Below are 23518 nucleotides of genomic sequence, written 5' to 3' on the forward strand. Positions count from 1 at the left end.
TCATAATTACTAATACCATGTGGTTTAGTTGTCACATCAACAATGATAGCCTCGATTGAAGTAGCGAGAATTTCATGTTCAAACCAGTCGAGGCCCGTGTTTGCATGAATGATTCGTTTATTTAATTTTTATTATGATTTATTGTTTTGTAATAATGTTTGATAAATATTAGAAAAAAAATTAGGTTATTTTACTAGGTAGGTAGGTTGTCATGGGCCAAATCTCATCACATAAATGAAGTTTTGTTTGTGTAGTCAATGAGCGTAAATCACCAAAAAATTATTGTATAAGCATTCGGTAGGAATTACTGCATAAAAAGATGTATTTAGAGGGTTTAAGCAATCTAAAAAAGTTCATGATTTACGTGCTAAGAGCATAGCCGATTGCTAAAAAAAAGAGCAAAAGTCAGTGTGGAGATATCATAATTGCTAAGCCAAACAAAGCCATGAACTTTGATACAAAAAAAAAAGAGTGCAGACGTAGAGGGTTGCCTATATTTCTCTATAAAGGTGTTGATCCATCCTGTCCATATCTTTAAGCAATGTACAAGGCTCAAAGTCAGTTATACTACAGCAAAAGGATATTGATGTAAGCGTTATATGCAAATATGATAAAGAAATGTTCAGGTTGATCTCCATAAAGTGGTTGATTGCAGCCTATCTTAAGAGACTGTAATAGTTTCTTGTAAATGTCTTGGGAAGAAAAATCATGGAGTGACAATACTGATATAAGCAACATTTATCACAAATACAAAATCCCCTGGAGCTAGCCATTAGGTTTTTGTTCTTGTTTACATGATGTACTAACTCCATTAATCTTGGCATTAATAACAAAATAAAAAACTGGACGATCTTTGTATGTATGTGCACATAGTTTTTAGAATTCAAGTCGATCCTCAGTGTTTAAATTGTCATTCTTTGTCACTTGAGAGTTTAAGATTTTTCATTAATGCATGACACATATGGAAACCATGTCTCATGGACTAATATGACCATAATTTAAGAATGAAATTTCAAAGCCCATGCCACACAGTAAAATGACAAACTGCTTTATAGTGGCACTTTTATTTGAGCATGTTGACAAAACCATGGCTATATATAACAAGACTCAACTGCAAAATCCAGAGTGTTTATATATGGATTTTTGAAACATGTCAAGCCGATATACCTCCTATTAATCATGATTTATAATTGCTTAGCATATGACATGCAATCCACGAAATAGGGTTAATTTGTTAATATAAGAAAGAAGGAAAACAAATGATTGTTCATATTTAATATCATAATTTCTGAATAAAGCATGACAACCTCACCTCGTTGTAGTCATAATTATACTTCGTTTGCAACTCTGACATTTCCGGCTTGTAGCTTGTGTATTCAAACAAATTTAGGGCGCCATTTGATTTTTGTTGAATGAAATCTATCAAAGTTTTTATCATCATTAACTTCATAATTTCTTTTATTTTAGAATCCTTCAATACACAACAAACTAATGAATAAGATCTTCCCTTTCCATAAAAATTTGAAATTCTTAAAGCACTCTATGATGATTGTTGCACGTCTAGGGCGTAGCGTGGCGGGACATCAGGGTTAAGAAATCATCATTTAATTCTTTAGTTAAGAAGACTTAGGTGAACTGATTTTATTTTAAATTTCAGGGTAAAGAATTTGTTGTGGCTATGAAAGGTATTAACACCCATAATGCAATTTACCTGAAGTAAGGTAAGTTATGTGATTTGAATGTGATTTGAATGTGATTTAAAAGTGTTGATGGATTCTCGATCAGTGATTTGTCTATGACTCAAAATAAATATTCACACTCATGCATAAATCTAGCATCTTGAATTTATTATGGGCTCATATATCCAAATAAATTCTTTTAGGAAGAATCAATGTAGTGAAGAATACTCTTAATTAAAATTGGTAAATATTCAAAATAATTCTGAGAATTTTCTAATCAACTCCTGATATTTGAATACTAGCTTACTTGTAAATCTAATATTTATACCAGAATATTGGCCATTAATTTTTAAAGATAATATTTTTTTAGGATTATTGAAACATTGGTCAAATCCTTAAGGAATCTTACAAACTTTTTCTAAATTTTCAAGAAAATAAAAAAACAAAAATTTTCTAAAAAAATGTTAAAAAAAAATTTCTCTCTCTTTTTATATAAATAAAATGCATTTTTTTTTTTATAAAGATTGAGTCGTATACAACAAACAATTTTTTTTTTAAGGTCATGCTCGGAAAAAATCTATATTTCCTTGAAACTAAAACTATTAAAATAGGCTTAATCTTAGGTTTTGTTTTTGCACAAAAAACTATTTTGATTAAATTATAATTATTGATAATTATTGATGTTTGATGCTTGATTATTGTTCAGTTATTGATTTCAAATATATCTATGTCTTTGGTTTGTTAATATCTAGTTTAAATCTTAATTCATCTTGTTGGGCATGCTTTTTATATTCTTAAGTGTTCTAAATTTTGGCCCATTTTTAACCAAAAAAATCATGTTTTTTGGGTTTTTTTCTATAAGTTTTAATTTTAGTTTGTTTTTTGAGTCAACCTAATAGTTTTTTGTTTGACTATGATCCAAAATGCTATAAGATTTTTATTGTTTATTTTTCATAAATTACTATGGTTTGGAATAGTTAATTTTTTTAATTTGATTATCAAATCTTTGTTTTTTTTTTAACAATTGAGCTTTTTTAAGCTTAGATTAATATTTAATTATATTTTTTAAAAAAGAATGATTGAACTGAAAAACAATGACATAAATTATAAAAAGTGATAGATGACATCTTAAAATTTTATTTAAAAAGTTTAGAAAGTTAAATAGATATTGTTTTGATTGATTAGGTTAATCTATGCAACCAAAGCAACATTTGATTAGGTTAATCAAGGCTATCTTTAATAAATTAGTTTATAAATATTTGGTAAATGAATGATGAAGATATAATTATATGTCCACTGTTTTTTTTTCCTTCTTTTCTTGTTGATGATATTTGAAAATGAATGACTTGATGATATAACGTGTCACAAGTGGTCATGTGCACCAAAGAATGATCTTCTCTTTTTGGTCACATGAATGGATGACTAAAGATTGAAATAGAGCAAAATCCATATCGTTTTTCATTGCTTAAAAAATATGGAATTATCATTCGACCGGTGATAATCATACTTTATTTAATAATAATTTGTAAAAAAAATACCTTATTTTCTCATTAATCTTTTCATCCTATCTATTAATTCCTTTTTTATTTTATTTTTTAAAATAATCAAAATTAATTAAAAAACATGAAACAAATAAAAATTATCAATTATAAATAGATTTAATAACGGTTAAAAAGTTTTGTTTCATTTATTGATATTTTAGATTCAAACATTAATACCAACATATATAAGAATTTATTAAAAAAATTGGAATGCATCGGGCCAATGTAAGGAATGAACTTCTAAAATCTAGAGAAAGATTTAGTATCATTGATATACATAACTATATAAATAAGTAAATAAGTAGAAATAATAATTTTATTTAAACTCGATAAATATTAACTTGAACCAATTCAAATGTATATGAAAATTTTAAATTAAATTGAGTTTGGATAAAATAAAAAATAAAAGTCAAGTTTGAAGTTTGTTATAGATATTATTTTACGTTATGTAACTAAAAATATATAAATAATTTAAATTTTTTTAAAAAAAATATAAGCATGCAAAATGATTATATATTAAATTATTGTAAATTATAGCATTTATGGGTTGAGGATAAAAAACCCATACCCAAACAGGTTTGGGTTAAACTTGGATTTTTAATTCAAGTTTGAGTATAGATATTTATTGTCATTTCGTAATTTAACCTCCAAACAAAAAGAAGTTTAAAAAAAAGGAGTTAAATATACAGTTTATGAAATCACGAGGACTGTTTAATTATTTTTATTAGATTACAGTGACTAAGTTACAATTAACCCCCCCTCCCCCTCTTAAATTTGATTTTGCTTCCACGAGGGGGTAAAAGAAAACAAGAAGACAGACTGGGTAAAGCATAAAAAAGGCAACCACAAAAAAAAAACCCAGTCTTGTTCTTAGCTCCCAGCTCTCTCTCACACACACGCACACTCTCTCTCTCTATCTCTCTCTCTCTCTCTCGGCCTCTATCGAATCAGCCAAAAAAAAGAACGCGCAGAAAATAAGAAGCTAAAACGACATTTCCTTCCCTGTAGTTTCTCTTTATAGAGTCACCATCACCGCTTAACACCATAAAGATTTTGTATCTCTTTGACTGCTCCCAGACACTCTCAGGATTGCCAAGTTTCAGAATTTTCGTTTAGGGTTTTGATGTGATAATGGAGACGATGATAATGAAGAAGTACAACAGGCAAGTAAGTCCAGAGAGAGCAAAAGTGTGGACAGAGAGGTCACCAAAGTATCAACAACAGAATCGTAAAGTCCCTGTTGTTTATTATCTCTGTAGAAATCATCAGCTTGAGCACCCTCATTTCATTGAAGTCCCTCTTGCTTCACGTGATGGTCTCTACCTTAGAGGTATTTTTAGTGAGTTTTTGGAACTGGGTTTGTTTTGTTTTTGTTTTTGTTTTTGATTTTGAGATTGAATGTAAGGTGATGTGATGTTGCAGATGTAATTGAGAGGCTTAATGTATTGAGAGGCAGAGGGATGACTTCTTTGTATTCTTGGTCTTCTAAAAGGTCAAAGTTACTGTCTTTCTTCTGTTTTTTGTATTATGGACTGTTTGATTTGAAAATCATGAAAGAATTGAAATCTTTAATTTCTTTTGTTGAAAAAAATTGTGGGTTGCTTTTAGTTTTTTCCGTTCTCTAAATTTAGTAGGATAAGCGTTATGGTTAGTTTATAGCTGGGTTTACCTTACATTTCCTTGTGCTTATTTGTTTGTTCATTTTTGTTTCTGTTGTTGATTGTAGAAGCTATAAGAATGGATTTGTATGGCATGACCTTTGTGAGGATGATTTAATTCTTCCTGCTCATGGAAGTGAATATGTTCTCAAAGGTTCTCAACTCTTTGAAGAATCTAATCCAGGTGGGTTATTTAAATCAATTTAAGTGATGGGTTAGTTGTTGTTTTTATAACATGAAGGATATGTTAAAGGGCTGAGAGCTTGAGTTAATCTCCACAGATCGCTTCGCTCCTGCTGGAACCATAAAAATGCAAAATCTGAAACTATTGCCAGAACCCGCATCTTCTAGAAGTCAAGATGATTCCTCATCGTCTGCAAGTTTGAATGGAAAGGAAACAAAGCATTCTCAGGAGGATGAAGTATCCCCTCCCCAGCAACGTCCTGGCTCCTCTGGCGTGTCTCCAGAGTCTACAGTTGGAAAGAATTCTTCATGGAATGGCTCTCTTAGCTTGACAGAATACAAGGTTTACAAGAGTGATGGATTCGCGAATGCTTCAACACAGACTGAGGAAAATGTAAGCAGACCTAAATCCTGAGAAACTTGCTCAAGGGGTGTTTCGACTGATGATGGTTCTCTGGAACAGGAAAGCAATGAGAATGATCAAAATCGACTTCCACACGTGAAAGAAAATTCTGAGATATGTGAGAATTCAGTTTCCCCTCCCCCATCTTCCTCTAGTGCATCATCATCGGGCGGGAAGACTGAAACTTTGGAGTCTCTTATTAGAGCTGATGTTAATAAAATCAACAGTTTTAGAATCCTTGAAGAGGAAGATATTCGAATGCCAAACAACGCAAGGCTCAAGGCCACTAATATGTTAATGCAATTGATATCCCGTGGGTCAATTTCAGTGAAAGATCACAGTTTTGGACTAGTTCCAACCTACAGGCCGAGGTTTTCTCATTCAAAACTTCCTTCTCCATTGTTCTCTACTTCTATGATGTTAGGAAAGCTTGATTGCTTGTCAGAGAATCCGAGGATGATGGGCCTCAGCTCGGAAGAAAAGGAGTATTTCAGTAGGAGCTTGATAGAGACAAAAATGCTCAAGGAAGGAGATGGACATCCTAGTCTGAAGCGTTCTTCTTCCTTCAATGCAGACAGGTTAACCTTTTTTAACACTTTTAGTTTTAAATTCTATGCATGCCATTTAAATCTGCTGGCTTTTTTGCCCTCCCTCGAGGATCTCTTGCTGCTGGTTGTTTGTTGTGTTACCTAAGGAGTTAATACACGACATTCTTGCATATTTTGCAATAGGAGTATGCAAGAACTAAGGGTTGGCTAGTTGAATGATGACTTTAATTGGGGTCATATTAGCTTCAACAATTAGGCTTGTTAACCAGCTTGTGGATGGTTGAAAATTTTACAAGACAGGTGTTCAAAAAGATTGACACACTTCTGAACCTAAGTTGACTACCCTCTTGACTAATTATTTGAAAGCTCTGTTAGGCTAATTAACACAACTGGTTAATGTTTTGATGTGGAATTGTCTTTTAGATTGCTAATTTGAGGTTTGAAGAAAAGTTTGCAACTTGACTTAACAAGAACCTTGCCTTTAAGAATCAAAGTTATAAGCAATTAATTACCTCCACCCTACACTTATAACGAGACGCGAGCGAGAAGTAAAAATCACAATGAAGTTGATCAATCATTTGAAGAATTTGCAAGTTGAATCAAGAACTTAGTATGAGAATTACTCAACCATATAAGAGAAAAAGGCATACAATATACAGCAACCTTAGATAAAAATTCATCAACTTCATCAACTGCATAAAAATCCTTACACAAGAATATTTATATATAAATTCTAAAACTAATAGGTCAAACATGCACTTAATATAAATAAAGCCTAAACTAATTAAAATAAGGTTTAAAATAATAAAAATAAATAAAACAATAGTATACGATTATTTTTCACCATTTGCCACAAATGATAGTGAAAAATACCTAAGAGAAATAATTGTTGAAGAATCCTTGCTGAACGAAAGCTTGATGCCTTGTAAAATAAGAATTAATTTCTAACCAATTAATTCTTCTTGTTTGATGTTGAATCCTTGTAAAATAAGTAACTCAAGGCTGTTATATAAGTTTCCAATGGCATTGAGGACTCCTTGCAGTGAATGGATTCCATAACTTTTAAGGAAACAATGTGTTTTTTTGTTTTCGCACTTTGCTGGTAAATTATAGGCCTAACTTTAATCATGTTGTTCTCTCTCGTCCAGGTGAATTAGCTAGCCTACCATAAATCATAGGAAATGTACAAATATCTAATTTCCAACCCAACTAAATGGCATCTTAAATCCTCATGTAGCTTTAGATATGACTCGAAAAGTAGACAAAGGTCTAGGCTGGCAGATTTGAATCCTTTTAACTTTGCCCATTGATCTCTTCTTAGATCTACTTCATTTTAGGCCTTAAAATAGGCTCAATGGACACTCTTAATAGATCATTTGATGTCATAGACAGGATCGCATCATCCCCCCTCTCCTCAAAAGAATTTGACCTTGCATCTTAACCTATATTAAACAAAGAAAGATCAGAAACTTTGAATATAGTACTAACATGATACTCACCTTGTAAATCCTCTTTGTAGGCATTGATTCCTTTAAGGAATCTAAATGAACCGTATCCTCTGAGCATCAACTTTGATTTTTCATGTCCAATAATTCTCTCATTGTGCATATGTACTAAAACTCAATTCCTAGTTCAGAGACAACATTTTTTCATTTTTTATTTGTTTGAAATGCATACTTCTTATTATTTTTCTCAACATGTTGTCGTACCTTTTTAAGCAATGCGTTTATCACATGTGCTTTTTTATTGTCATCAAGTCTAACTCTTTCATCAACAAGTAAAGAAACCAAATCTAGTACATAAGCTATTTTAAATGTTGAATAATTTTTCTAATTTAATAGATTAGCACATAACAATTTCTTTACTAATATATTAAACAAAAATCATAAATGCTCAATTTGCACACCTAAATTCTTACTATGACCATCATTAAAGTAATCAACAACAAAGCTATCTATGAATGCACATAATATATGATTCATCAATCTCATTAAATTATTATGTGCAATAGTAATACTAAACAACATGATTAACCATTCAAACAATTCATATTTAGTCTTAAATTTATTGTTTTCTTCATCTCCTTTTTTCATCATAATCTGATGATAACTAATTTTCATATCAATCTTACTAAACATATAAGATCCATGCAACTTATTAAGAATATCATCAAGTCTATGGATATGATGTTTATACTTTACTATACTATTGTTGATTGCACTCTTTATCAAAGGCAAACTATTATGGATCTCATCAAGAAATGCAGAGAAAGATTTAGACAACAAGCCTTACCAAATTTTAATCATCTTGAAATTTTAACTCAAGATTAAAAATGATCTTTGGAAACTTCAAGCAAAATTTCAGCCTGTTCCAACCATTGAATTCCAACCATCGAATCGAGAATTATGCTTGTTGGTGTAAAACTACACAGTGGAACAAATTAAGCTCAAATCTGAATTTGTTTGTCATATATCATCCTCAAAATTCTATAATAAAGATATAGCAACACTAGGAATAAAATAATCATGATTGTTAGTGTTAAAATATGCTTCTTTATAAACTAGAAAAATAAGCACTGTTGATCTCTTTCTTTTGTGTAGATGCTCAAGGTTTACCTATATTTGTTACACTTCTTTCTTCATCCTTATTTTCTTTTCTCCACATTCGGCTTCAATTCACTTTTTTTCACCTTTAGTCGAATTTGTGTCTTTTGTCTCGCTTATTTTTTTCTTAAGACTCATTTTATTTTTATTCTTTAAACTCATGAGCTCATATGATTTATTTGTCTCCTCGGCCTTGCATTATCTTTTCAGCTTTAGTTGATCTTGTTTAAAAAGTTTATTTTTACCAACTTTTGCCTCCAACAACACTATATGAAAATAGTAGCTAATAATAATTTGAGATAAGCACGCCTTACTAACCACTTTCGTATATATTTTTGCATGGTAACCATGACCTTATGTCGTTGTATTCCCATTTCAGCTTAACTTTTCTTTTTCAATTTCAATTGGTTTTCATAAACTTGTTTAAGTGATAATAATGCAAGTGTGTATACCCTTCCATTCTTCTCAAGAGAATACCTAATTTTAAATTCATCATGCTTGACTTTCCTATCAAATTGTCAAGGTCTCTTGAACAATAAATAACTAGCATGTATAGGAACCGCATCATATAAAACCTCATTCTTATACTTTTCAATCGAGAAAGAAATCAAAACCTATTTAGTCACCATAATTATACCACATTCATCTAGCCATCAAAGTTTACAAAGTCTATCATGCTTAAGGGTGTTTAGATTCAATTTCTTAACTAGTACTAACAATATTGACACAACTTCCACTATTAATAATCATACTACACGCCTTGTTACTAATGTGATATCTAGTATGAAAGATGCTCTTTCTTTGTTTCTTCTTTACCAATTTCATAGCATCTTTTTGATCATTAACCTTTGAAAACTTTTTTCCTTTATATTTGGAATTATCACACATTCTTACCATTTGCTGTAGCCCTAATGGTAGGCATTTCAACTTCATTTTCCTTATGACTAGGAACTTGTTGTCTACTAATCATCTCACCAAACTTACTTATTAATACCTCCATCATAACTTTCATTCTATCTTACATTTCCTCCACAATTTTTGCTATTTTTTGTTCAATATTTTTTTGAAGACATTATTTATATCCGAAATAAAGGTTAATAACAAATTAAAAAAATATTTTTTTCCTCACTTAAACCTCATGTGTGTACTCTCACAATAAAATTCACTTCTCTCATGTTTCATACAATTTATTAGGCTTTTCATTCTAATAGACTAGCTATGTATTTTACCATTTTATTCTCGTACTTTGGTTCTTAGAAGTAACTTAACAACTTATCAAACAATTAACCAAATTATGAAATGATTTATTTAATATTTAAAGACTCAAGAATCAGGAATTATTTGAACTTTTCATACAAAACTTGAGGGACAAACTTACGAGTAGCAATGAAATTTATGCGAATATAATGACAAAAACAAAGACTTGAAATAAAAGCAAGAATTTTATTAAAAAACAACAAAAACTATGAAATTCAAGAGAATAAAAAATTCAATGGAGGAAATCAAGACCTTAAAGAAATTGATGCTAGATAATTCTATTCAAATTTGCTAGAAATCAATCAAGATTACCTAGAATTTCCAAGATAAGTGTTTCAGCTAATCCCTAGTTCATGTAAGATCCAAAATTTCTAAATTGCTTCCTCAAAAATCCTTTCAAGATTTGTGATTTTGGTTCTTTTTTTTTTTTTCAAGAGGTGCTGAATTTCTCAAGTCCAAAGATGAACACAATTTGTTGTTTGTAAGCAATTTCTTTCTTCAACAACTTCAAGATTTTTTTTTTAATCAAGATTCCACCAAAACACCACAAATATATTAAACAAGATTCAAAATTTTTTTTTAGTAATACCTAAAACCCCAGAAAAAAAGAAACTAAGAAACATGTACACAAACCTTAGATATGGTAAGATCTAAAAAAAACCCTATAATTAATTCTAATGATAAAAGTTGAAAAGATACAACCTAAAATTAGTTGTGTTCTGATACCAAATTGATGCGGAATTGCCCTTTAAATTGCTAATTTGAGGTTTAAAGAAAAGTTTGTTATTTGACCTAACAAGAACCTTTCCTTGAAGAACCAAAGTTATATGCAACTGATCACCCCCACTTTATGCCTATAACGAGAAGCAAACAATAAGTACAAATCATATAAAGTTGATCAATCCTTTAAAGAGTTTGTAAGTTCAATCAAGAACTCAATATGAGAATCACTCAATCACACAAGAAAAAGGCATGCAATATGTGGCAACCTTTGATAAAAAATTATCAGCAACTTAAAAATTCTTCTATAAGGGTATTTATATATAAACCCTAAAACTAATAGGTTAGATATGTATCCAATTTAAATAAAGCCTAAACTAATTAAAATAAGGTTTAAAATAATAAAAATAAATAAAACAATAGTCTAAGATTATTTTTCACTATTTGCTGCAAATGATAGTAGAAAATATCCAAGAGAAATAATTATTGTAGAATTCTTGATGAATAAAAGAGTGATGCCTAATAAAATAAGAATTAATTTCTGACCAATTAATTTTTCTTGTTTGATATTGAATCCTTATAAAATACGTAACCTTGAGGCTGAGACATGTTTCCAATAAAATTAAGCACTCCTTATAGTAAATGAAATCCAAAACTCTCAAGGAAACAACGTCTTTTTTAATTTTGAATTTTTTTGGAAAATTCTAGGCCCAACTTCAAACACATTTTTCTCTCTCATCCGGATGAACTAGTGAGCTTAACATATATTGTTGGAGAGGTACAAATATCTAGTTTCCAACCTAACTTGAATGACATTCTAAATCTCGTGTAGCTTCAGATATGACCCGAAAAGCAGACAAAGGTTTAGGATAATAGATTTGAACCTTTTTAATCTAAGACTCTTGACTTGACCCATTAAACTTTTCTTAGATCCACTTTATTTTAGACCTTAGAATATGCTAAATGGACACTCCTAATGAATTATTTGATGTCATAATAACCATTGCATAAGGTTGTCAACTAGCTATTCTTGAGGCAACATGTATGAATCAAGCTTGAGTGTTCGGCTTGGCATCTAGGCTTGATAAAGAGAAGTCACAATATCAATCATTGGATTTGCTTACTATTGTTTTTCAGTTTACTATTGTTCGGAGGTATCCTATCATATCGGATGTTGCATGATGGTGATTTCTTGTAGAGCAAAAATCTTTTCTTTATGTGGACTTGCAAAACTGTTGCACCACCATCTATAAACTTACTACATGCCCAGCACTTTAGGTGTTAATAATTAGGTCACATTAAATGTCCCACTGTATTTAAAGCCATCCTAGAGTGCTGGTATTAAGAAGCCCAAAGCTTTTTTGCATGAAGAATTTTCTAGTTTATAGATGGTCTGCATGACTGCACAACAAGGGTTCATATGGGGTCATTATATTACTGTTTATTATTTGTATAATGTTCAATTGTAATGTTGTTAGGTTATTATCATGGTAGTTGATCCTGCCGTAAGATGAACTTGTTTGAGTTGCTGTGGAGCATAGAACAATATCCTGATGTGAAATGAATCTATTTATAATCACCTGTTTCAACTTTGGTTCTTTCCTTTCTTAGAGACACGACATTTGTTTTTGTTTGATTGAAAAATAAAAGAAGGAATTAAGGTGGCTATGTCCTTCCCTCCCATTCGGTACTAATAATGGTAGTTCAGGTGGGGGGGTCATTGATTTATGGGTTAGCTGCATGAATTTTATTTATTGACTTCTTTTTATAAGAATACTAAGCATATTTAATAGAGCAAATAGTTCCACATTCAGCATATTTAACACAAGAAATAGTTCTACATTCTTCCTTTATTTCTTTGTTCACCTTAATTAAAAACATAAATTACATTGCAGGACGTGTAAACAACCAGATTCAGTTGAAGACAATGAAGAGTCAACCTCTGGACGCTCAAAATGCATTCCACGATCAAAAGCCTCCCTAAGCAAGCAACTGCGCAGTGAATCTTTGCGATCGCCTGTTTCTGATAAACCTAGAAACTCCTCTAACGGGGCTGATGGCTCTCAAGTAATACACAGTAGCTCATCAAATGGTGGCAGTAAAAGAATCACAGAGCCTGATTCAGGGAAAAAACAATCAAAGAAGCTCGATTCTTGAAGAAAGTTAAGTGTTGACTCCAATCTATTCTAAATGTAGCTGCTAAAGTTTAATCTTGTGTTATCAGATTTTGACATTATCCTCATTTCCTCCCAGCAGGCTTGCTTCAGGAGCTCGGGTTATAATCCACTCCAAAGCATCTTGTGACCCTTCTTCTGTTTGCAGTTCTTAAGACACCATTTGGAGGCAGGCTGACCAATGGCAACAAACAGTTAGTTCCATTTGAAAAGGTGTGTTGATTGCCTAAAACTACTAGTTTTCAAATTTTCTTTAAATTTCAAATGATGGTTAATTTATGTGCCGGTCCATGTAATGATCCTGTAAATCTCAAAAGTTTTAAAGGGTAGAGAAAAAAAGAAGGGAAATAACCCATTTGCAAGGGTGCAAGTTCAGGCATTGTCTACTGGGTGTCAACTTTTTTTTAAATGGAACCGTACCTTTGCTTGTAAACTGTAGTCACAAAATCATCCCTTACTATGCGATTGACATTATTACTTCTTTAGAAACGAGAAAAGGTATCATAGGCACTATGAGGTAATGTTACCATTTTCATGGGATTCCTTTGGTCAATATCAAGCTTTATCAAGGGTTATAATTAGTTAACAATTTGAGGGAAAAGGTGGTTGACTTGTTACCAAAACCTTCTCTTGATAATTTAAAACCAGCTGCAACTTGTTGTGGTTGCTGGGGGTTGTATGGTATTGCTAGTGCCTTGTGTTTTCTTTGTTTTTTAAAAAACATCTCTTCCTTTCCGACAAATTGTAGCCAATCTACTGGAAAGGCCACGCAACAAGAAAAGTTTTATATTCATGTGTTACTAAATTGCTTTTTATATGCTTTTCTCTGGAACGGAGAATGAGGTTCTCCTTTTTTATATGCTCGGTTGAATGAGGTTTCAACCTGGGAAAAAGCCTCGGGGACCGAGAAAACACTGACAGTGCTATTCGGTCTCAGGGCTTATTTTTTTAATCTTTTTTTTTTTGACGAAGCATAATGAGTTAGTCAAAGGATTGTTTTTATTTTTTATTCTCCTTGGAGGCACTGATTACGAAGGTAATTTTAACTCCACGAGAGAAAGAAGACAAGCGGCTGCTCCATTGTTACTATTGTATAGCTGTCAAATCCACAGTTTGAAACAAAAACAATTAATTAGTTAATACTACATTTGTGAGTACGTGCTATGCTTCGTTAAAAATAAAATAAAATCTCAGGTTTACAAAAATATAAAAAAGTAATTTAAAAATAGACTTGAATGAGAGAAAAATATTTTTATAATTTAACTAGATAATAAAAAAATAGATAAGGATAATAAATGGATTAACTTAAAATAAATCATAATAACCTAGCAAAAAAATGATAAAGCTAAGATTCTAGCCAATCAAATATAAAAAAAATAAAAAAAAAAAATTTAAGCTAACTTTAGTGATCATACAAAATGTAAAAGTCAAGTCATAAGACTAGAATAATGAAAAATAAAAAATATGCAAGTCCTATTCTTAAAAAAAAAAACATAACATATAAGGTCATATTTTAAAGTAAGATTAAGAAAAAAGACCTATAAAACCAAACAAGCTAACCAAATTTTGCAACTTGAATCATGTTGGTGAGATAACCAAATAAAAGATAAACCGAAGTTTACAACTTGAATTATGTTATTGAGATAATCAAATGGAATTATGTTATTGAGATAACTAAATGGAGGATAAATCGAGAAACATCATGAAACCCAGTTTTAAAATAAATTAATGTTGAATGAAGAAATATAAAAAATATTAAATTTTATAATATTTGAAGAAGAAAAAAAAAGATTGCTAATTCTAAATCAAAGGGTTATTTGAAACACGAGAAAATCAAGATGATTCAAATATTTTTGTAGAAGGCAAGATTTCGTAACCAAACTATCCCACGAGCACTTTTTGAATAGCATCTCTAATTTGTTTTTAATAATATTGAATATATGTTCAAACATAATAGTGCCCCTAAGTAATCTTGGTATTAACAAAAACAAACTATGGTAAAATAACAAGAAAGTTCTTGTAAGAGAGTTTGATTGATTGTCTTTAAGGATAATAAAGTAATTTTAATATTTAAAAAAAACAAAAAAGGCCAAAAGACCCTAAATTGAAAGTTTATTATTATTATTATTATTATAGGGTTAAATTAATAATTTTATTGTGAAAAAAAAACTAACTTAGCATAATTTGTAAAAACCAATTGTATTAAGGTGAAAAAACATCAAATATCGATTTCTCATATTTCAAGGTTGAGAAGTAATTTTGTCATTATTATAATAATATTATAGCACAATAATTTCCCTAGATTTTTGTTAATTTTTATTAAAATAAAAGTCTTTTAATTTTTTTACAGGACATTAAATTAATCTAGTTTCGATCAGGATGGAAAAAAAACTGATAAAAATTTGAATTCGACCAAGTTTAATAGGCATTGAATTTAGTATTCTTGGATGCGTGGATTGCTCACTAATTTGTCCCCTTCTTCATGTATACAGCGAATTTGAGGTGCCTCGACCAGTTCAATGCACTGGTAGATAAGACGACAGTATACCATTTTTTATTTCCTTGATTGATGTTGTGGGGTCTTTTTAAGAATCTTATATTATATTTAATAATACATATTTGTAAGAAAAACAACTACTTATATTATATTATCTAAACAAACAAATACGTATTTTATAAGGCAAATCTCCCTATTTTCATTCATGTATTGTTATTTTTTATTAATAGCATGTTTTTAATAAAAATAAAAAACAATTAAAATAAATATTCATAAAAATTTTATTTATTTGAATAAGAAGGGGAAAATGTATGTTGTTAATCAAAACTCTATTTTTTTATTCATGTTTTTTTTTACAAAAATATGTTTTTTTATTAAAAAATTATTTCTTTAACAAAAACTTGTCATGATATGGTATGAAGAGAAAATTCCAATAAAAAATATGAAGAATCATGACTTGATAATTCATACATGATAGAAGAAATAGCTATGAAAAAAATTATAATAAAAATATATATTTTATTTTTATCTACTATTCACAAGCATGGTTTTTTAAAAAAAAATTTGCATGCTAGTTTCATATATAATAATTTACAAACTTTTTGTTAATACTACAATAGAAACTATAATTTTATTCTAAATCTATGGTGAAATTGGTTTATATCTTAAATATTATTTTATTTATAGTGAATTTTATTTAAAATTAAAAAAATGAAGAGCAATATAAAAAAAAAAACTCAAACATCTAAGTCTTGAGAGGATGGCTTGGTGTGCTTGGCCAAAAATAAAAAATGTCTAGGTTTTATTTTTTTAAAGAGCATACGACTTGACATTTTTTAAATGAGACACATGATGCGTTGTTCTCCTTGGCAACTCACGCATCGTTTGTTGGTTCAACCATTAGGCATTAAAAGACTAGAAAATTAGGGTTTGAGGTGTTAAATTGTAGAAACTCTTTTTTTTAAAAAAATAAAAAATAAAAACAAAAGTGGTTTTCACATGCAAACATTTAAAATACATCATTCGGACCACATTAAAAATATTTTTAGCTTCAAATACTGTTCAATTAACTGAATCAAAAAATCTTTTCAATATAAAATAAAAATCTTTTTAATATGATATTTTTTTGTTTCGTGTAAGATGAAAAATCCAAATTATCTTAACAGATTTTTTCTTTTTTAAGATGAATCTATTGACTTGAAGATTAGTTTTTTTATGATTGGAATATGCCTGATCAATCTCTTTTTCTCTTATTTTATATTTTAAATATTTTCTCACTTCTAGGCTAAAAGATTGAATTATTAAAAAAAACTAATGATAATCAACTTGTATTATTAAACGATCCATTAAATATGATCATAGGACCAATTACAAGGTCAAGAAGCAACCGGATTTAAAAGATATTTAATGAGATTATTCAAGATATTTTGAGCAAATTAAGCTTTCAAACTTCAATAAGAAATGATCTGGATTTAATTAATGTGATACATGCAAGAATTAGTCAAATTTAAGTCGGTTTTGAGCTTTTTTTTTAATATATATTTTTGTACTAAGAAGTATAACTTTTGATCCAACTATTAGATTGAATTTTAAATTTTTCAGAATATTTTAAGAGTCTTGCTTTTTACATAAAGTTAACATATTATAGCGATCAAAACTTGGTAAGGTTTTGCGATAAGGTCTAAAAGATATTGAGCGCGATTTACATTATTTTTCTAGTAAGTTTAAGGTTATTTTTTCTATTTTATTTAGAACTCTCTTGTTATTTTTTTAGCCGTGTTTAAGATATTTTACCCTTTATGAATAAAGTTATTTAGTTTGTATTTAGATTCCTTTTCTTTTAGACTTGGTTTTATTCAGAAATAATATCGTATGTGTATAAAGATGCTTTTACTTTTAGTTTTTCATTGAACTCTTCAAGACTTGTCAGATATTAACTATTTTTGTGATTTTTTTATCTTATACTGCAACTTCTTTGTTCTTTATAATCGAAGTGTTGAAGTTTTTTATCTAATAACTTCGGTTTTTTATTAAGATAAACATTAAATCAAGTTTTTTTTTTTATCAATTTGATTTGAGCTTTTTTAGGTTGTATTGTTTCTTGTTCGTAGGTTATATAGTTTTTACTTTCTGAGTTCATATTAGTTGGTATCATAATAAGGTTATAAAATTATGTTGTATTTATTTATCTTTAATTTTTCATGTTATTAGTCTTTGTGTTTTGTTCTTGAATTTGTGACAACTTTATTAAAAAAAAAGCAAAAGTTTATGTTTAGTTTTAGTTATTGATGAATCATATTATAAAGAAGAAAAAAAAAAGAAGACTTTGTTTTTCATCATATCATATTGAGTATTTATACGAGGTTTACTCATATATTTTTTTGTTTTTTATTGAATTTTTCTTAAACTTATTAAAGAATAATAGTCTTTGTGATGTATTTTTTTTATATTTTGAGTTCATGATTTATTATAGGCATAAGATTGGGGTTTTTTTCATTCAATAACTTTAATGCTTTGATTCAAATAATTATTGTGCCATGCTTTATTTTTATTTTTATTTAAACTTTCTTTCGTTATTTATATATTTTTTTTATCGTGAATTCAAGTATTTTTATAACCTTTGGATTCGTATACAAACTTTAGAACTAAAACTTAAAACTTTAAAACTTGAGAGATCAAATATGCTTAAATTAAAACTTTAAGGATTAAATTGAATTTTTATGTGTCTTTTGAACAGCATGCTCTGTCTTTTTAATCTCCAATTTTTTTTAATTATAACCTTAAATATAATTGAAGGTATTATAACCTTAAATATAATTGAACGTCTGAATTTTCTTTTACACTTCACACACATAGGAGCACGTAAAGAGAGGCAAGTCTCAATAATAAAATGTTGTTAATATAATAAAATTGTAAAATTCAATAATCGGAATAAAAAAAAAGGGTCCACACTGAATGGTGTCTAACGACACAATAATCTTCAATCAAATTGCATATTCCTTCTTAGTTTTATTGTAATTATTTCACTGGAGCACATGAATCCCTACATGGAATTGCATAATTGTAAATGGAATTATGAGAAATATTAGAGAAAGTTTTTGGGAAAAAATAATAATGTAAAAGGAGAGATTTAATTCTATCTTTTTTTTTTTTATTTTGACACATCATCCATCCTGGCTACCACAATAAAAAAGAAATTTATAGGGTATGTTAATTCATACATACCCTACAAATGATAGCATCGATCTTATCTTCGGTTTGCAACCCTTGAAATATTTATTTAATCATCTGCGTCAATAGTAAGTAAGTAATTTTTTTTGTTATCATTGTCACACACAAAAGAAAAAATGAATTTCCTTTATTTTGTGAATGCTTCTATTGAGTTCAAAAGGTGCCTTTTCCCTTTCTTGATGTTTTCTTGATTTGGGGTGAGGAGCCATAATTGAGCTGTGCAGGTTTTAACTTTTAACCTCCTGGGCTCATTGAAGAAACAACGGTAACATGGAAGAGTAAAATGATTAGTGATTGATTACCAACCCATTTGTGTACAAGAAAACCCAGATAAACCTCCATGACATATCAAAATTTTGCCATTTCCTGTGAGGACTTGTAACTAGAAAGATCCTTTTTCTGATACAATGTAGATGGATTAACAACGTTAAACAAGAATAACTTTCCTTCCCTGTTAGCATGTTAGTGACACTAACCATGCAAAAGAATGGTAACTTCATTTAATCTTAATGCCTACTTCTGATGAAAGGTGATTAGCTAATTATTCCAGTCATCCCTGATGAGCATGATGCAGCAGGGCCGCCTCGTGTCTGTCTGGTATTGTATGAGTTGCATCTCGAGCATTTATGTGCCACAACGTGGAATTGGACATGGGAATTTGCTCCGCAATCATTGCAGAGAATCCACACCTGGTTGTAAGCAAAAATCAGTCAGCAATTTCTATGGAAAATGGCTATCAAATGATGAAGGCATTCCGTGTCAACTTTAGATTCTCACCATTTTATTCTGGTACGTTTCAGGCATCGGAGTTGCAGCAATCTGCTTTGAAGTTTAAAAACAGTTAAGATACATAAACTGGGACGACATGAGAAAATTAAACAGGAATACTAACAAAGATTTTAATTACCTCTTGATCAAGCTTTTTCCACAATGTTGTCATATCACATATGGACTTGGAGCAAACTGGGCATGAATACCTGCAAAATCAAGTAATACATGAACCAACCCATTAGCTGACATTTTCCAGATGAGAGATGGGAGGAAACATGAAACAAAAATGCTGCAAAACCAAAGATGAGTTTTTTTGTCAAATAACAGAAATGCTGCAATGAGGAATTTCAAGGATGTGATATGTTTCTAGAAAAAAGAAAAGATGTGAGAACAATTTTGAATCTGAAATTAATTAAAGAGGATAGAGCAAAATAAAAGTACAAAGAAAAGCATGAATTTGAGCAAGATGCATAGTGCTTACCGGTAATGTTGTTCCATCTCTTTCAAGCATTCCAAATGTATTGTGTGTCCACAAGGCAACACAGTGATATCTCTCATAGTGTCAAATAGAAACTGTATGGAAAAAAAAAAAAAAACTTCTCTAAGTACCAAGAACTTTTCAAAATTTTCGATACATAGGTGTTACATCGTATTAATGCTTTGTTTACCTCAAAACAAACAGGGCAATTATGGTGCATAGCCCTTTCTACACAACGGTGTGCATCCTTCATTAACATTGAATAACAACAACCTGGTGAACAAAAATATCTTGAAATATCAGTTTGATAGATTCAAAAGAAGAAGAAAAAGGGCAAATAGATTGCAGTTTTCAATTCCAATCAAGGTTATTGGCTTGTTATCTTCCCACTCACCACATTTGTTGCAATGGAAGAAATTTTCCTTTCCTCCAGTTCTGTAAAGGCAATGACAACAAAATCAATGAGTTTAAACTTGTAATTCGTATAGTATTCAGAAGAAAGCTATTTAGACCATGAAAGAGCTTCATGGCCTGGAAATAGAACGAGTAAATTGATATGAAAATACAATGTGAAAGTAGTATACACAAGAAGGTCTAGAACTCCAGATAGGTTATGAATTTGTCACCGTAATGCTCATATGGTGTAGCCATTCAAGACTGAACTGAAGAAGAAAAAAGTGAAACAGGAATTAGATGTATTACCTGCATATTCCACACTCATCACAATGGTATTGATTTTTCAAAACCTGAACAAAAAAATCATTTCAGATTACTACAAAAACTCTGTATATTAGCAAAATGGAAGTAAAAAAGATCAATGAGAAGTATGGAAAATTACATCATCATCGAAGAACTTGCACTTAGAACAGTAGTATTTCCCCAAGCAAACTCCACAGTTTATGCAATTTTGCTTAACCTGTTAAATGCAACACAGGAATATTAAGAATTCACACACTTCTATCTTAATTGTCAAAAATCCTTTGACTTGTACATCATCTAATTTTATGTTGCAGACACTTACATCTTGTTCGGTGTCACAGAGTGAACAAATAACCTGAAAGGTAAAGTTTAACAGGATATAATCAGAGAAAACTAAGAAAACCAACACAATAAACCATATCTAAAAAAGACATGAAAGAAACATTATGCAATAGTTATATCCTTTGACCAGGCTCGAGGCTTGAGTTGTGCCTTGCCCTGCCTTGCCCAAGTAAACTTCAAAACAACATCATTTCAAAAAAATAAAATTGAAACGATTTCATTTTGGAAAAAATTTAAGAAAAGTCCTAGGAGTTGTTGTTCGTTGACCTGCTAGGTCACTTGAGTTTGACCGGGTCAATGTCCATCTTAGTTTGAAAGGAAATCTGGGCCAAGCTTCGAGATTATGGCCTAAAGCCTTCAACCAAGCCTTATCCTAGAAAAACCACGCAATTATCTCATTGGTTATATGTGAAGTGGAAATCAAAAGTGACAACTTTTATCATAAAAATAAACCTTATCCAAAATCATGGATTTTTCAATAAGTGTACACAGTTTTTTCCTAGCAGGACATCTTCCTGTTTTGTACTCATTCTTGCGAGTCTTCAAAAATTGTCCAAGCTTTACCTGTGTCCATATATTTCTGTCTCCGTCTCAAAAAAATATGTAAAATTCTTGAGACCACCAATTGCAAAAGTCTACTTACTTTAAGAGATAAAATGAAAAACGGCACAAAAGTGAAATATTCAAACCACATGCTCTCATAGTCGTTTTTTTCTCCCTTTAATCATCAAACAAGGCTCCTCTATTGCAATAACATTAAATTGTGGACATTACTCGAAAATGACTACTAAGCTGCGGAATGGCATGGAGTATAGATGAAACGAATCAAGTGCATTCCAAACCAATCAAACTGTGCATCTTCAAACAATTTCGATTCAGGAACACAAAATAATTACGAGAGATGACTGGCAAAAGTCTATTGCAGAAAGAAATAAAAGAATACCTTTGTGACTTCATGGCGAGGAATATCATGTCGATCAAGTGGGTTAGTTTCCAACCCATTCTGTTCATACAAAAACCAGGTTAAGAATTAACTAAACATCTACTAAGAATATGAATTATCTGTCAAAGAACAAGAGGAGAAGGGAGTAAAGAAGAAAGATCATAGTCTTTTGTACATATATACCTTAGCATCATTATGACAATGCCTGCAATCAAAGATTTCATTGCAACAAGGTGCTCTAATCTTGCATCTCCTCCTATAATGTGAGCATCTAATTGAAGCAAGGAAAATTAACTTAGAAAAATCTTGAATCAGTCTACAAATAAAGGGCAAGGGACCAAATTATAAAATGAATTTGACAACAGAAAATAAGACATACCCATAATTCCCAGAACCAATCTCCATCAAAGATGCTTCTGTATCTCCAAATTCAAGAAAATCTGATTGTGCCACGGATTCACTCCCCATTCTCTTCAATTCTAGAAACTCTTCAACACCTGAATCCATAAACACACAGCTAACTCAATCAACACCGGTTTCATTAAAAAGAACAGAAATCAATGAAAGAAAGAGCAAAGCAAAAACCCAGAAAAGAACTTTCAGAAAAACACAATCCAATCAAGCTTTTAGAGAAATTAAGAGAAACCCACTATTTATCTCTCTATAACCCTCTCTTCTCTGTGTCCACACAAAAATCAAATCGAAGTAGTATTGATTATTGAAAGGGCCGAGTCAGCGACACGCAAGGAAGGCAAAGTAAATTAACCTGCAAGTAAAAAACTACCTAAAATAGAAACCAAGAACACTTGTGACTGTACTTTGTTTCCAAGTAAACAACGTAAGCACCAAGCACTGATGTGCTGTTATACTTAATGTATGGATGTTGGATATGGGAGGTTTTTATTTCTCAAGAAAGTCTGATTCTATACAGCTGTGAGTGTGTTTGAGTCCAATCACTGAGTAGTAGCAGGCATGAGCTGTGGGCATAAATTCGATGACTCGTTTGCCTTTTTTATGCTTTGTGAGGTCGGGGGCGGGAAAGAACGGGTTGGACAATCAAGGGCTTGGGATTTTTTAGAGGGGATTTAACTGCTTTTAACTGTAATGGGTGTTCTGGAGATGACAAGGTTTTTGAGCATTACGCGCTTCATTGCGGGTAATGCTTACCCATTAACATGTTATTTAGCGAATTATTTTAATTTAAAATCTTTATTTTGTTTTAATAAAAATAAATCTTTTTTGTTTTTTGCAAGGATCAATCTCTTTTTAACGACACCATGCATAAGATGATGAGAGGCACACTTTTTTTTTTAAATTGCTCTATTGCGTGTATTTTCAATAAAAAAATTATTATAATTTTTTTAAAAAATATTTCTATGGTAATTGGAATTCATGTTTTATATAAAATTGACATTAATTTTTTTAATGTTATCTATCTGGTTATGTTATTGAGGATATTATTAATAATAAAGATCTTAATTGTTTACAAACTTAAAATATTTCATAAATATTATATATAATGCTATTATTCAGATTTTATGATCTAGTATTATTCAAGAATTCATATATATATATATATATATATAAATAGTACTTTTAAAGTAAACTTAATGTTAGTTCAACTTTCCACTTATTTTCCACTCTTGTTAATCATTGATTTTCCGGGGAGGAGTTCCCCATGCCTAGTTGCTTTGCAAATAAATATAGACTCTATTTTAAAACCCTTCATGTTAAGCTCGTAACCATATAATATAATATAATATACTTATACTTGCTGGAATGGGAAGTGAT

At 30.3% G+C, this 23518-nt stretch overlaps 2 protein-coding genes across 3 annotated transcripts; one reads left to right on the top strand and one right to left on the bottom strand.

The window, feature by feature from the left end:
• Positions 1–4157: 4157 nt before the first annotated feature.
• LOC105131174 (protein UPSTREAM OF FLC) lies at positions 4158–12749 on the top strand. Its single transcript, XM_011034018.1, has 6 exons — positions 4158–4559; positions 4643–4712; positions 4947–5062; positions 5160–5455; positions 5525–6042; positions 12488–12749. The coding sequence occupies exons 1-6, from the start codon at positions 4352–4354 to the stop codon at positions 12747–12749; spliced, it is 1470 nt and encodes a 489-aa protein (XP_011032320.1). The 5' UTR covers positions 4158–4351.
• Positions 12750–18713: 5964 nt separating this feature from the next.
• LOC105131173 (RING finger and CHY zinc finger domain-containing protein 1) lies at positions 18714–22790 on the bottom strand. 2 transcript variants are annotated; one of them, XM_011034016.1, is made up of 14 exons: positions 22378–22790; positions 22107–22224; positions 21911–21998; positions 21728–21787; positions 20765–20797; positions 20582–20659; positions 20446–20489; positions 20138–20178; positions 19934–20016; positions 19747–19838; positions 19402–19471; positions 19272–19313; positions 19032–19183; positions 18714–18756 (listed from the first exon to the last, which is right to left on the bottom strand). In XM_011034016.1, exons 2-14 carry the CDS (start codon positions 22193–22195, stop codon positions 18729–18731), a joined length of 900 nt encoding a protein of 299 aa, XP_011032318.1. In that variant the 5' UTR covers positions 22196–22224; positions 22378–22790; the 3' UTR covers positions 18714–18728. The 2 variants fall into 2 exon arrangements, with proteins under 2 accessions (XP_011032318.1, XP_011032319.1); XM_011034017.1 differs by lacking the exon at positions 18714–18756 and adding an exon at positions 18823–19013 and having other exon boundaries at positions 19051–19183.
• Between the last annotated feature and the right edge of the window lie 728 nt (positions 22791–23518).

The sequence above is a fragment of the Populus euphratica genome, unplaced genomic scaffold, assembly GCF_000495115.2.
Source record: "Populus euphratica unplaced genomic scaffold, PopEup_1.0 scaffold103.1, whole genome shotgun sequence".
Classification (NCBI taxonomy): Eukaryota; Viridiplantae; Streptophyta; class Magnoliopsida; order Malpighiales; family Salicaceae; genus Populus; species Populus euphratica.